The sequence below is a fragment of the Synchiropus splendidus genome, chromosome 12, assembly GCF_027744825.2.
Source record: "Synchiropus splendidus isolate RoL2022-P1 chromosome 12, RoL_Sspl_1.0, whole genome shotgun sequence".
Taxonomy (NCBI): domain Eukaryota; kingdom Metazoa; phylum Chordata; class Actinopteri; order Syngnathiformes; family Callionymidae; genus Synchiropus; species Synchiropus splendidus.
This window is the reverse complement of record NC_071345.1, coordinates 10,423,560-10,436,258: the sequence shown is the minus strand read 5'-3', so window position 1 is coordinate 10,436,258 and position 12,699 is coordinate 10,423,560. Positions and strand designations below refer to the sequence as shown.

General features: G+C 41.0%; 1 protein-coding gene and 1 long non-coding RNA gene across 4 annotated transcripts; both read left to right on the top strand.

Moving 5' to 3' along the window:
- The first annotated feature begins 398 nt into the window (after window positions 1–398).
- Window positions 399–2,836, top strand: LOC128768444 (uncharacterized). The gene is made up of 6 exons (XR_008416242.1): window positions 399–575; window positions 1,621–1,638; window positions 1,720–1,749; window positions 1,842–1,886; window positions 2,037–2,093; window positions 2,163–2,836. It is a non-coding gene; the product is annotated as an uncharacterized LOC128768444 (long non-coding RNA).
- A 919-nt stretch (window positions 2,837–3,755) lies between these two features.
- LOC128768363 (putative transmembrane protein ZNF593OS) lies at window positions 3,756–9,251 on the top strand. Of its 3 annotated transcripts, XR_008416236.1 has the most exons (4): window positions 3,756–4,099; window positions 4,547–4,633; window positions 7,252–7,333; window positions 8,398–9,251. XR_008416236.1 is itself a non-coding variant. In XM_053881196.1 (3 exons), the coding sequence occupies exons 1-3, from the start codon at window positions 4,299–4,301 to the stop codon at window positions 8,542–8,544; spliced, it is 564 nt and encodes a 187-aa protein (XP_053737171.1). In that variant the 5' UTR covers window positions 3,768–4,298; the 3' UTR covers window positions 8,545–9,251. The 3 variants fall into 3 exon arrangements, 2 of the variants coding, with proteins under 2 accessions (XP_053737171.1, XP_053737172.1); XM_053881196.1 differs by having other exon boundaries at window positions 3,768–4,633; XM_053881197.1 differs by lacking the exons at window positions 3,756–4,099; window positions 4,547–4,633 and adding an exon at window positions 5,784–6,581.
- Window positions 9,252–12,699: the final 3,448 nt, after the last annotated feature.

Below are 12,699 nucleotides of genomic sequence, written 5' to 3'. Positions count from 1 at the left end.
GGATAGTGGCGGTAAAGGCAGAAGAGGACGACAACCAGTGAGATTCTCGGACGAATGAAAACCAGACCCATACATGAGTGTTTGCAAAAATACAGTGGACAGTTATTGTTTGTGAAGCATAGAAAATGCCACACTCTACTACTGTAAAATTATAATTATTAAAAAAAAAAAAAAAAGTTCAAAAGTAGGTTATTATCTGCAGGTATTGACGTTGCTCTAATTCTGCTTGTTTACGTAAACATTGACATGAGAATTCGTCTGTAAACTTGGGACTCGGTGAGTTTTTTTCGAGGTTGTTCAGCCAGTCAGGCTTCCCTGCGTCTTTAAACAAATGGGAGGGGCCAAAAACCACGTGACAAGCATCCACCCAATGACCACCGTCTGTACACTGAACTGGTTTAAACCGGTTTCGTTCTTATATTTCACAGTATAAACTACAAAAACATTGGTTTGCATTAACACTCGCCATTTTACACAGCTCGCAGACGGTAGTGTGTGTGTGTGCTCCCTGCTAAACACCAATTTCACACTGCTATTTTGGTGAATTTTCTTGCAAAGTCATGGGCAAACCAAAGGTAATATCTTTATTATCCTATATTTATTTTTACATGTTGCGTTTGACGTGTTAGTTTGGAGGTGAACGTGAGTGCGTGAGGTTTTTCCTGCCCCCCTGTCACCATCATTGCTTACCGTTATGTCGTGGCGGATTGATATGAGAGACCGAATGTGATCCCGTGTGACGTTTATCCGACGTTTAGGTGTTTTGTTTGTCATAAACTACTTTTAAAAGCCAAAAAGCAATTTCCCTAGTGCGTAATCTGGTCGTGTTTACACAGTTGGAGCTGATCTCCCGCGCAGCAGCGATGACAGGGGGCTGACGACTTGCATTGACACCATCTTTCCTGTCATTCGGTCGACAAAAATACATTAAATATGAAAAACGAAGAGGGCGCTTAAATAACACGATTTATCAAATTAAGCCTGCACGATAGGTGCAAGCATTATTTTTTTGCAAAACTGATTAATCCCTATGTGCCCTTATTTTTTTAAGTGGGGGAGGGGAGGGTCTATTTTTTCCGCCAGTTTAATAATAAAACGTAGGCTCATACGCGAGACAGCTGATTCAATTTTGCTGTTTTACCTATCGTTTTTTATCCAATGTTTTCCTTCGATTTAGCGGGTGTCTTTGTATTTATAAACAGAATATGGCGGTTTATCGTGTGGAATTATTGAAAATGAATGAACTTGTCTATTTTGGAAATGGCAAGAAATATATATATTTTTGAATGAAATTTCAGTTTTAGATCCGGGTTGCGCTTAAGTCGCTACGGACGCGCGTTTGTCCGCACTTGTTGTATTTGCAGATTAGTAAAGGCGTAATCTTATCAGTTTGCGAACAGCTGTCTGTCTGCGCGCACTGATACAAGACAAAGGAAGCTGTCATGGCGCCAAAGCGGGTGCCATGGTGACAGCGCAGTTTGAATTCAAATATGCGCGCCAACTTCTATGTGCGCATCTATATATTATGTCTCCACAAATCTTGAAGAAAGTGTGTGATTTTATCATTGAGAATTCATCATTCTGAAATTCTTGAATTGTTATTTTTATTTTCCTTTCCAGGTCCAGGTTGCTCCTGAGGTAAGTGAACAATATTTATAACGGTTTTAAAAAACGAATTTGAAGTTTAACATGTTTTTTTTTTCTTTTCTACCGTAACAGAATAGGAGAACCTCTCCCCGTCTGGCTCTGGTAGGTTTTCAGTCCCAGTGTTATATGTTATGACTGTTTAGTTTTGTCGGTGGAGTTCATGAAAATTCATATGTTTTGTTTTTGTCTGACAGAAAGTGAAAGCTGCCCCCGTGGAGAAGAGAAAACCTGCTCCAAAAGTATGACTGCAGATTGCAAATGTATTACAACTGTCACATGCGCAACAGTCACTGCCCTCAGATTGTGAAACAGGAAAAATAACTTTGCTGCAGAAAGGTCTTCGGGTTGACAATGATGATGATTTTTTAACCATTTTTTACACCCTACAGAAGGCACCAAAAGCCAAGAAGGTCAAGGCAGCAGAGAACGGCAACCCCAAGACTGATGTATGCAACTTTTCTAATAATGGATTATCAATAATATCTTTTACTGAATGATGCATTTCTTTCCTGCAGGACTCCAAGCCTGAGACAACTGAGGGCAATTGAACAATCCTTGATGTCCTCACTCTGTGTACTTGGTGATTGTACAGTTTTAAATAAGTATTTTTTACCAAGTTTTTATATTACAAAATGTCATTTATAGGTTCATTTTGGGCTTGCACTTGATGTAACAAAAACTGTGCTCACAATTTCTCATATCCATTTTATATCCATTTAAAATGACCGTCCATATCTTGTAGACGTGGCATGTTTAGTTTGTCTAATGTTTTTTTTTTCTATTTTGTAACTGCTGAGTAGTAGATATTTTACAAACAGATGGATACCGAGTCTAATTTTGAAACATAAGGCAGCTAAAGCATATTAAAAATAAAAATCCAAAGAGGAAGGGATTCACTCCTCTCTCCTTTGTTAAAAAGAATTCTCACCAAATGTTTTTCTGACACTGTAATATTAAAACACTTGATCTGGTTGGTGGGGAAGGTGTCAAAATACACCCCCACCTAAAAAGAAAGCATATTCGGAAACTCGGCTCTTTTGATGAAAGGTCCTGATAAGTTATGTTTTATTAGAGAACGGATTTCTGACCACACGGATTGAACTTAATGTACTTAAAGGAAAAATGTCAAAATGTCTTGCTTTGTTGTGAAATAAAAAAAAATATAAAAGCGTATGATATGACAAATGGATGTCGCCGTGTTCCTGGATTCTTTTATTACTGGTCATACATTATTTATGCTGTCAGACACTCATATTTTACAAATAATTCCATCCATGTTTTGTGCTGAATTACATAATCATAATATTGCAGTTGTCTTTGAAAATGACACAGCCAAACAAGAGTCAAATATGAACAACTTTAAATGACGTAAATTAAAATGCCTTCCTTTTTTCATAATCATATTTTTTATGATCAAAAAAGTAAACTGTTCAGTAGAAAATCTCAAATTTAAAATCAAGAAATTTGCCATGTTCAGTGTCACTCATGGAATTTTACCGAAGAAAAGTACGTGAATACACAGATGAAAATATGAACTAATCAAAACAAAGTGCATTTTTAACCAAGTGCAAAGACCTTAAATTCATAATTTGAGGCACATTGTAGTTGAAATACTATCCAACTGTTACATTTAAAAAATAAAGTGATGGCAATGTGGTTCAAGAGTATGTATATATATATATATATATATATATATATATATATATATATATATATATATATTTATATATATATATATATGTGTGTGTGTGTATATATATATATATATAATCTGTAAATTCATTGCAATAGCTGGGGAAAACGATTAGAATATACGAATTGATAATAAATTGTTTGCAGTTTCTCCTTGTTCCGTTTACATTTGTATTCGTTTATATATAAAAATAATAATAAACGAGTATTGATTTTGTAACTGTAAATATGAGTTGAGGATGAATTCCTCGTAACCAAACGATTCAGGGTCATTCAATTCACGGTCAGTAGAGGGCAGCATCACGCCACACAGGCGTCGACGCAGGTAACAGTGCTTCAACACTAGGTGTCGGTGTTGGATTTGAACATCTTTGAAAGTCGGTCAAATATGACGCTGTGTTTTGAGAACGCGAGGAACTTCTGTCATGTATGACCTACTTCATGCGACGTCTTATCGCGTTTATTTGTAGGAATTTGTGCGCTTGTACCAATGAGATGAGCTCGAATGCGATTGTATCACCTCAGTTAGCGTAAACTTCCGGTTGCTTCCTCTGTGGGCCATAAATTAACTGAATTATTAAGCGAACTGTCAAGAGGTGCTTCCTTTTACGGAAGGTGTTTCACAAGTGGTAAGAAGACACCCGCTGATTCGTGTCCGGGATGACAGACCCCGACTATCTTGTTGCTCTTGTGACAAGAAAACCATGCATGTTGTGGAGGATGTTAAATAATCGCCCCTTCATCACCTACAATAGACAAGGTCAGCTGGTCGCCTTCAACTGTTTGAACGTCGTTCTTTTAATGTACAATTGATAGACATCTGTTTTAGCATTCATTTTTTGTATCACAAATACTTTTTTTTACATCATATTTGATCATATTTTACATCATCCGGCGGTTGTGAAACCCTGAAATGACAAACTTGAGAGCATGAAATTTGACATCTCAAAACAAAACACATGATCAACTTCCCAAACTCCCTGCAACTCCAGGGTCTAATTTTATCATCCGATGAAAACAGCCTTCGACAGCTTGGATTTTCCGACCGTGTTCCGGCACAACAAATGTGTAGCCAGGCGAGTCCATTTGAGAGCAAACGCGGGGGGTTCCATGTGTTTCACATGAGCGCTGAAGTGAGCAGCGTGGTGCTACATGTGAGCGACCCCACCCCCTCACGGTATACGACATGCGGTGGTTCCCTATATAGACTCCCTCAGTGGACGCCGACCCATACGATCCGGGACAGCCCACGACTCCGGATCTGTCGCCGGTCCGGAACCCGGTTCCACTACAGGTAAGAAGTTTGTGTAAACACTTGGTTGCGCCCTCTCATGTTTTCTTTCCAACTCCAAAGAACGCGCTCCGATTCACGAAAATCGGTGCCTTTGTGGTCAAAAAATAGAATTCGCTTTATGTTTTACTCCTTCAGCCCCGCGATTTGGACCTCAAATACAGGCGAACAACTTTATTCGAACCCAATACTATTTTTATATCATCTCCACTCCCAAACAACTTTACTTTGGATGACATTTTCACGACTAAAGTTGTCATTTACGGCACTGTTTTGCGTCTTTATCATGCCCTAATTTATTTGTTTTAAGTTTAATGTACTTAGGCAACAATATACAAAGTAGTATTTCGGAGGAGAGGAGTGGATTTGAACCTTTGTCTCCTCATCACTTTAAAGTTTAGTGGAATACTCAAATTTAAGTGACTAACTAGTACAGTAGATTTTTTTTTATGCGTTCATATCAATACATTTTCGCATCAATTTTGTGTTCCTAAATAACTGATAAATCCCTGTTCTTATAAGAAGCCGTTGGATGAGCACTTTTATCTTCCGGTTTTCTGTTCAGTCAGATGCTACGGTCTCCATGGCAACGGTAGGAGCCGACTAGACAGTAGTGTTGATGATGTAATCGCACACACACGGAGCTCTGTCAGAGGTTCTGCAGCAGCACGAAGGTCTGTTTGGTGCTTTGTCTGCTGCCACCACCAAACCATTCCGTGAGTTGTGGTGAGGACCAGGAGGCAGGACTCTGAAGGGAGAGATGGCATCCTGCCACGTGATTGGCTGTTTGATTCCAGTACACAGTGTGCTGTGTCTTTTGACGCCAATATTGGTGACATTTGTGGTTTACTTTTACCACCGTCATCGCTTCACCAGCACGTTTCTTCATGTGGCAGGCGCTATAAAGGATGAGGAGTTGGAAACACACCCACTGGAGTGATTGCGGGCTGGTAGCTCCACATACTCGGAACACATTTTTGCTTTTATGTTTTGAACAGAGCCCAGGTGATTCACCTGGACTCCTGCCAGAGTATGAGGAGGGCCGCTCCCATCGAGGCGAAAACAAACAGTCAGAGATGTCAATTGGAAGCTCAGTAGTTCTACAAACATTCTTCTGTGTTGCCTTTGGTTGGCGGAGTATTGTTCCTCTGTCACCTGTTTTTGTGTGCAAAGCTCCCTGCGGAAACTCATTATGTTGTTAAGTGTACAGGACAGATGACTATTTTTAAATAACCTTTTCATACATGTAGGAGTCATTGTTTTTTTCTTGAGAAAATGACCTTCCAAAGTGTAGGAAATTTTATATAAGAATATACAAGTAAAAGAGGTGTAGAAAGTGAGTTTGCTGCAAATGTAACAGTTTTAAAGTATTAAAAAAGAAAAGGAAATGGTGAAAGCTCTTACTAGACCCCCAGTGAGGTTTATAATCTGGATTAAAGACATTAATTTAGGCTCCTCTTTATGCCTACAAGAATTTGAAAGCCAAATTTTATTGGCTATTGCTTGGACCTGATGAAGCCACAGCTGCCGTGTTATGAATCAGTTAAAAATAAATGCAAAAAAAAAAAAATTCTAAAACCACAGATTGAGATCAAGTGGCCACATCAGGCTGCTTATGTAATCCAGCCCGGACATGCATGTCCCCTTTAAGGACGCTCCTCACGGTCTATTGTTTGTTTCCTGTGTTCATCGATTTAAAATAAAGTTCCTCCGTCTTTTCTGGAGGCTTTGTGCTGGAGAATGCAACCGTGTGAGAATAATTCTTCTGGGCAATGTTGCGTATGTGTCGGAGAAGTGGGCGTGTCTCCCGGGCGAGCCCGCTCATCTGGTTGGGTGACGGTGGGACTTTATAAAGGTGGAGCTCCATGTTGCACATAAGTTGTTTGGCATCGGGCAGGGCATTCAGCGAGGTCCAGCCAGGTCCGCTGGCATCTGACTCGCCCAAACAAAGGTGAGGGGTCCTCTACTTTTTGCATGCTTGTCACTGAGGAGCACCTATGTTCTTCAGCTGGTTCCTCTTGGTTAAGGCTGCCTTGCTTTTGCTCCAACCTTGATCTTGGTGTGTTGACCCCCCACAGCTGGAGGCGACTGCTCTAATTATGAGTGAGGTCTTCTGCTTCGTCTGTTCCTGATTAGAGCTTTAAGGTTCTGAGAACACTGTGTCTTTTGGATTGACCACAGTTTTTGTTCCATTGTTCTGAAAGTGCTCTTTGGTTAAAATGGTCACCTTTTATTTATTACAATGGCCTCGATCATGAGTGGTTTCTATCAAGCGTGCGACTCTGCATCAATGGGAGCTCTGTTCTTGTCCTCGCGATGTTCTAGACGTTATTTAATAAGGAAAAGTTGCCAGATATCGCCAAGTTTTTAAAGTGCTCTGCTCCTGATTTCACTGTGTTTTGCAAGTTCAGAGCGATGGCTGCAGGCGAGGGACGTTCCCTCATAAATGCAAGGATCGGATGGCCCTCCTTATTAAAAGCTGGTGTCCCGCCAGTGATTCATGACTCTGCCATGACAAGAAAAGCTGACGGAATTTCATAAAAAATGATAAGCACAAGGGAATGCTTTGTTTGAAAAGTGTGCCGGAAGGATTCATGTGAGTCCCTCTGATGTGTTCGCAGGTCTGCAGAGGGACCAGCAACAGCCACAGACATGATCATCAGGCTTGGCAGACTGACACCCGGATACTTCCGCCTTCTTCAGGTTAGAGCCACCTCTGAATAGTCGCTGCAATATTTACATTTCTGTTTCAATGTTTTCCTAAATTGCTGCTCTGTATTATACATACTTGAGAAGAAAATGGGGGTTGTGTAAAGTGGGGTGCTACTGTCCGATTTACCCACCAGTAACTGTAAATCTGCCGCTTCATCGAACAGTGGGGTTCCATGTTGGTTACATAACGCCGCACCAACTTTCATCTGCATCTTAATTTTAATTTGGGGTGACACGGATCATTGTGCGACTGCTTCCTGTGTTGCTCTAGCACCCCCAGCTGTCATCGTAATCCCCCACCACCTCTGACCTTCCATATGTCCCGGCCTTTGTGTGCAGCCAGTGCGTACATATTTACACTAATGTCCAGACAAAGGACGTCTGTCTGTGTTTGGTTTTTGACGACGGAGCGATGAGAAAGTTACGCGCGACGACATGATGCTTATTTGACTCCGGTGCTAACTGTTTCATTATGGGTTGAGATTTCTGGAGATTGATATTATGAGCCATTTATTGGACCTGTGATTGATTTTCAATATGTGTGTGGAAACCAAAGTCATTCCAAAATGACTAGACAACTTTCCTATTGTCACTGTTCAACTTGAATAGTGTCCACACCTATTTATGCTTGACTGAAATGGAATTAGTTTGACCTTGCTATTGTACATGAAGACAGTGTCGTGGGTGAGCCGTCTTCCGTTGCTACAGTATGAACAACCTTCAGTGTTATCTGGTCAGAGGAGGCATGGTGGAATGACAGTTTTTTTTACTTTTTGGGTGGTATTCACCGTGTTTACCTTGGTGGGTTTCCAACTGCCTGAAATGTTTAAACGGTTTAATTGTTTCGACTCGACCCCATGACCTCTTGGGGTCAGAGGGGAGTTTAGGTGCCTTAAAAATGCCAGCACTTTCGGGAACTTTGTGTACATTTTTTATGACTAAATCTGGGTCACACTGTGTGTCCAAGTGTTGGCTTTACTTGTTTCTTCTGAATGGCTCATTGTCTTTGCTGACTGACCTCTGACCTTGGCTGTATTTTCTTATGGTCTCCATAGAGACAAGTCGCCGGTGAGGTCCAGACCCAACCGCAGGACCGGTCCATCAACCAGCTGGCCATGATGCTGGCTATCATGGGCCTGAGCCTGTCCTACTACAGTGCCAAACAAATGACCGAGAAGGTCCAGGCTCAGCCGGCACCGTGAAGAGACCCGTCCGGTCCAGTCTGGGACGATCCAATGCAATGTGAAGGAGACCGAAGCGGTGGATTTCCAGGACCTTTCCTCACCTTTACAGTCACACTCGGACGATCAGTTCTGCCGGTCCTTCACCATACTTCACCAGGAATTTCAGGGTTACCGCTAGTATTTTTCAAAGCTGTCTGCTCTGACAGTGAGGGATCACATGGGTTGGTGGCTTGAACTGGCTCGGGTCGTTACATTGGTTCATGCTTCCTAAACTTCGACGGGCTTTAAGAGGTTCTCTTGAATACTGTGAATTAACCAAAGCAGGGATGTACATCACAAACTCCAAGGGAAGGTTTTCTTGCGGCGCCATGTAAAGAGGCGACGCCAGACTATCGCTGTTTTTAGCTGTACCTAACAAGTCAACACACCTGTGACGTGTCAGTCAGTAAATATTTGCACAGTACTGTGATTTAAATTCAACTACTACAATCAACAGGACTGGACCTGACTCACTACCTTTTTTAAATGATTTTCTCGTGAAAGTTCCTTTTAATCGAAGTCCTGTGAATGGCTGTCACCTTGGCTAACTGTCTGCAGCGTCTCTTCACTGCCATCACTCAGCTCTGCTGAATATTGCGTGCGTGTACGTCAAAGTTCTTCTCTTGGGTTTTGTTTTTAAATGAAATGTCAAATGTGTATTTCTTTTTTGTAAGGAATTAATAAAACTGTGAATATTTTGAAATGACTTGGGGTTTTTTTTTCCTCGAATTTGTGTTGTAGTTTCAGTCAACTGCACGCAACAAGGAAGTGGTCTGTCTCCGGCTTTGAAATAGTGTGACAACGTTTTCGCTCAGTTGGCATTTTTACATGGTGGAAAGACACGATAGCAAAGGAGCAGTTTTTATTTATAGTATAGTCAACTGTTACTTTTGAATTTGTTTCCAAGTCACTTCCAAAACATGTCTGTCTCTCCTCTTCAGCTACCTTTTAATATGAAACCAGGAAGTACATATCAATTCGTCATCATACAGTTTCAAAGAGTACAGTACAGTTACCTGACGTCACGTTTACATACAGACAGAAGAGTCTTACTTTGTGTCCCAAACGTTTCTTAAGAAAAAAGATGACACCAGGGATTCTAGCTGTAAATGTGGTTCAATGCAAACCAACTCTCACACTCAAGTCAGTGTCACAACAGTAGATATCGCAAAAATAAAGTCAATACAAGTCAATAAAAGTCAGTGAATTTATATTTTTCACCTGTAGGTTGTTGAGGCCTCTAAAAGTCAATAAAAAGTGCATAAATTCAGTTACAATAAGTCCCAAAACAGCTTTAAACATTCAACTCTTGTAACATTAAACTGAACCACTGTGACTTGAGAGGCGAAAATATTCATTTTTTTCAAGTCCTTGTCACATGCACAATTCACAACAATTTCTGTGATCTGTTGTGTTGTGTCTGTGTTTCTTGTTTGAGTCCAAAAGTTACTCTTTAGATATCTACAGATGATCCAGTGGTTAACAATGAAGGGGTCTCCAAAAACCCTAATAATCATGGTCACCAAAACCAGGCAGAAAGTGCCCTTTCTGCATTTTTTTTTCCAGTAAAAAATACATATTATCCATATGTCCATTTCATATTAACAAGACACTTAAACACACCAAACACATAGCAAGCATAACTGTGAGTGGTGGCTGACAATAATAACATTTTTTTGCGATGGATGCACTTTTTTTCTGGCTCAAGCGACACCTAACCAAAACACCTAAAGACATCGTAGCAGGATGAACATCCTCACCGAACTCTTGACAAAGCACTGCCATTACACTTAGTCTGTATTGGCTGATAGAGCTTCCACATGAAGATAAGACTATGATGGTCTTAGAAACACAATGAACTGAAACGCCCCTTTGGTCGACGGGAAAACAAGAATATTTAGGTATCCATATGCGTGTTCGCAGATTGGCTGAAGAAACATATTCTTGTTCTGGTGGCTTGGGAAGGGAGTTTTTCCGCATGTTGTGCCTACGTGATGCAGGGCGTGGACGGCTCGCAGTGCGCATGCTTGCCCCCGGCTCTGACATGATGCCCTGTGACAGCCACCGACCTCGTTGGCGAGCACGTGCCCCTCTACCCGCTCTGCCAGCTCCGCCCCTCTCGCCCCCCCACCTCTATGTCCAGCCAAGTGATGCTAGCCACGGATGACGCCTATTGGCTGACCAGTGATGCGTCACCGAAATCGACCTGAATCCGAGTCGCGGAGACAAAAGGGAGCAAAGATGGTTATTGGTCCCGAAAAGAGATGGGAGGAGAGATGTTTATTTATTTATCTTATATCCAAGCACGTTTTGTACAATGAGTCCAAGATCTCACCGAAGGAGGGGGGGGGGGGGGTGCAGCATCCGAGTGAAATCTGACCGACAGCTTGGCGTGTGAAAGTCTTGTTATGTTCTGTGGAATTCGCAGGTGTGAACACAAAAGAACTTCTCATGTGTCCTATAAATCAGTCAGAACGATTATTAAATTGGGCGTAAAAGGCATGTGTTAAGGTGGAAGGGTTTTGGAAGTGGCTCACGTACGACAGTAGCTGTACACGTAGAGGTTCATGAGTCCATGAGCGTGTCGCAGAAGCATATTGCTGGTGTCTGCGCCTTGACATTTTGGGTCCATTTTTGCAGTTATGGTTATGACTTTTTCTCTGTATAAAACCTAGTGAGGATTAATGCTGCGTATAATATGTCGCATCATCGTCGATCGTGGCGATGTATGACATTAAAGTAGCATCGACAAGCACATGGATCTCTGTCGTGACCTCGGACAAGCGAGAACACAGTGTTTCCTAAAACACAGACTGCCGTCGTGAACAAGAGGAGGAGCATCTTCCTCTTCAGTGGTTCCTGAAATCTCCCTCCGCCATGACAGTGATGTAGGTCGTAATGTTCTGACTCTCTGATTTCCCTCCCTGGCTTCTTTTCATGTGGATTAACAGGAAAAGCCGCTTATCGCTGGGAGCTATCTTTCATTATCTCATTTTTTTATCGGCTGAAAAAGCATCTGCCCACATTGTTAATGGTCACCCTGCTGCTGTAATGAAATCAGCGCAAACTTATAGGAGGAAAAGACTCAAATAAATGTTGAATATGATTCATGTAACTTGATTTCAGATTAAGATTAAGATTAGGAGGCTTTATTGTCAAATGTGCAATACATGCTCGACATGCAGCACAGATGGAATTTACTATTTGTACAGCAAAATAATCAACAAACAGAGCAACATATTAACAACTATTAAAACTAATAAACTGAACAAACAGTATGGACAATATAAGATATATAAACAATAGAGACAAGTATGTAACTAACTGAGTAGAGGGAAAGTAAACAGTAACATTCAAGTGCCCATTCAAGGTGGGTAAGTGGTAATGTGTATTGTACATTGAATAAACATGAATTTAGCTTTAATTCAATCAGGGCGATGAACAGTTCAAATACAGGAAGTAAACTCCAGTGCCATGACATATATTTTTCCAAGATTCAATAACAATATGAGCATATACGTGCTTACATATAAATGAAGTCTGGTCAGTCGACACTATGTAGTGTAGTGTTGTATTTGAGCTTCGGACTGAAACTGCGGCTCCAATTTTATTTGGTGTTTTTGCCCTAGAACAAAGTTGGATAAGAAATATTTAAAGTCTTCGGGCAGCTTTTAGGAACAGGGTGCTATAAAATAAATTATAGTGGTGAGAATTCATTATGAAAAAAAAGATTTTCTAAAAATAAGAAAATAATTTTGAAAAAAAAAAAGACTATTTTGATGCGAGAATGTATGACTAATAGACTTGCGCTCCTGTATTCTGGATTGAGTTTGGACTCAACACTGCCACTGGTCCTTGACTGGACTAAGTCTCGGGTTGGCTGGTGACAGCACTATTATTTATATCAATCCCAAATGTCGCAAAGCAAGGCTCAACAAATGCTGCTGTTATTAGCGTTTCTTCCTCAAGATAAAAACATACTTCGCTATAGATGTTGTTCCGTCTCGTGGAATGTCCATGTTGACTTCTAAACCAAGACTTCAGTAGTTTTTGAAATTGTTCCAAATAAACCATGAAGCCATGAAGGTAAATGTGTCGATCATTATTCCGTTGTCAGCTGTTGAGGGTCGCCAT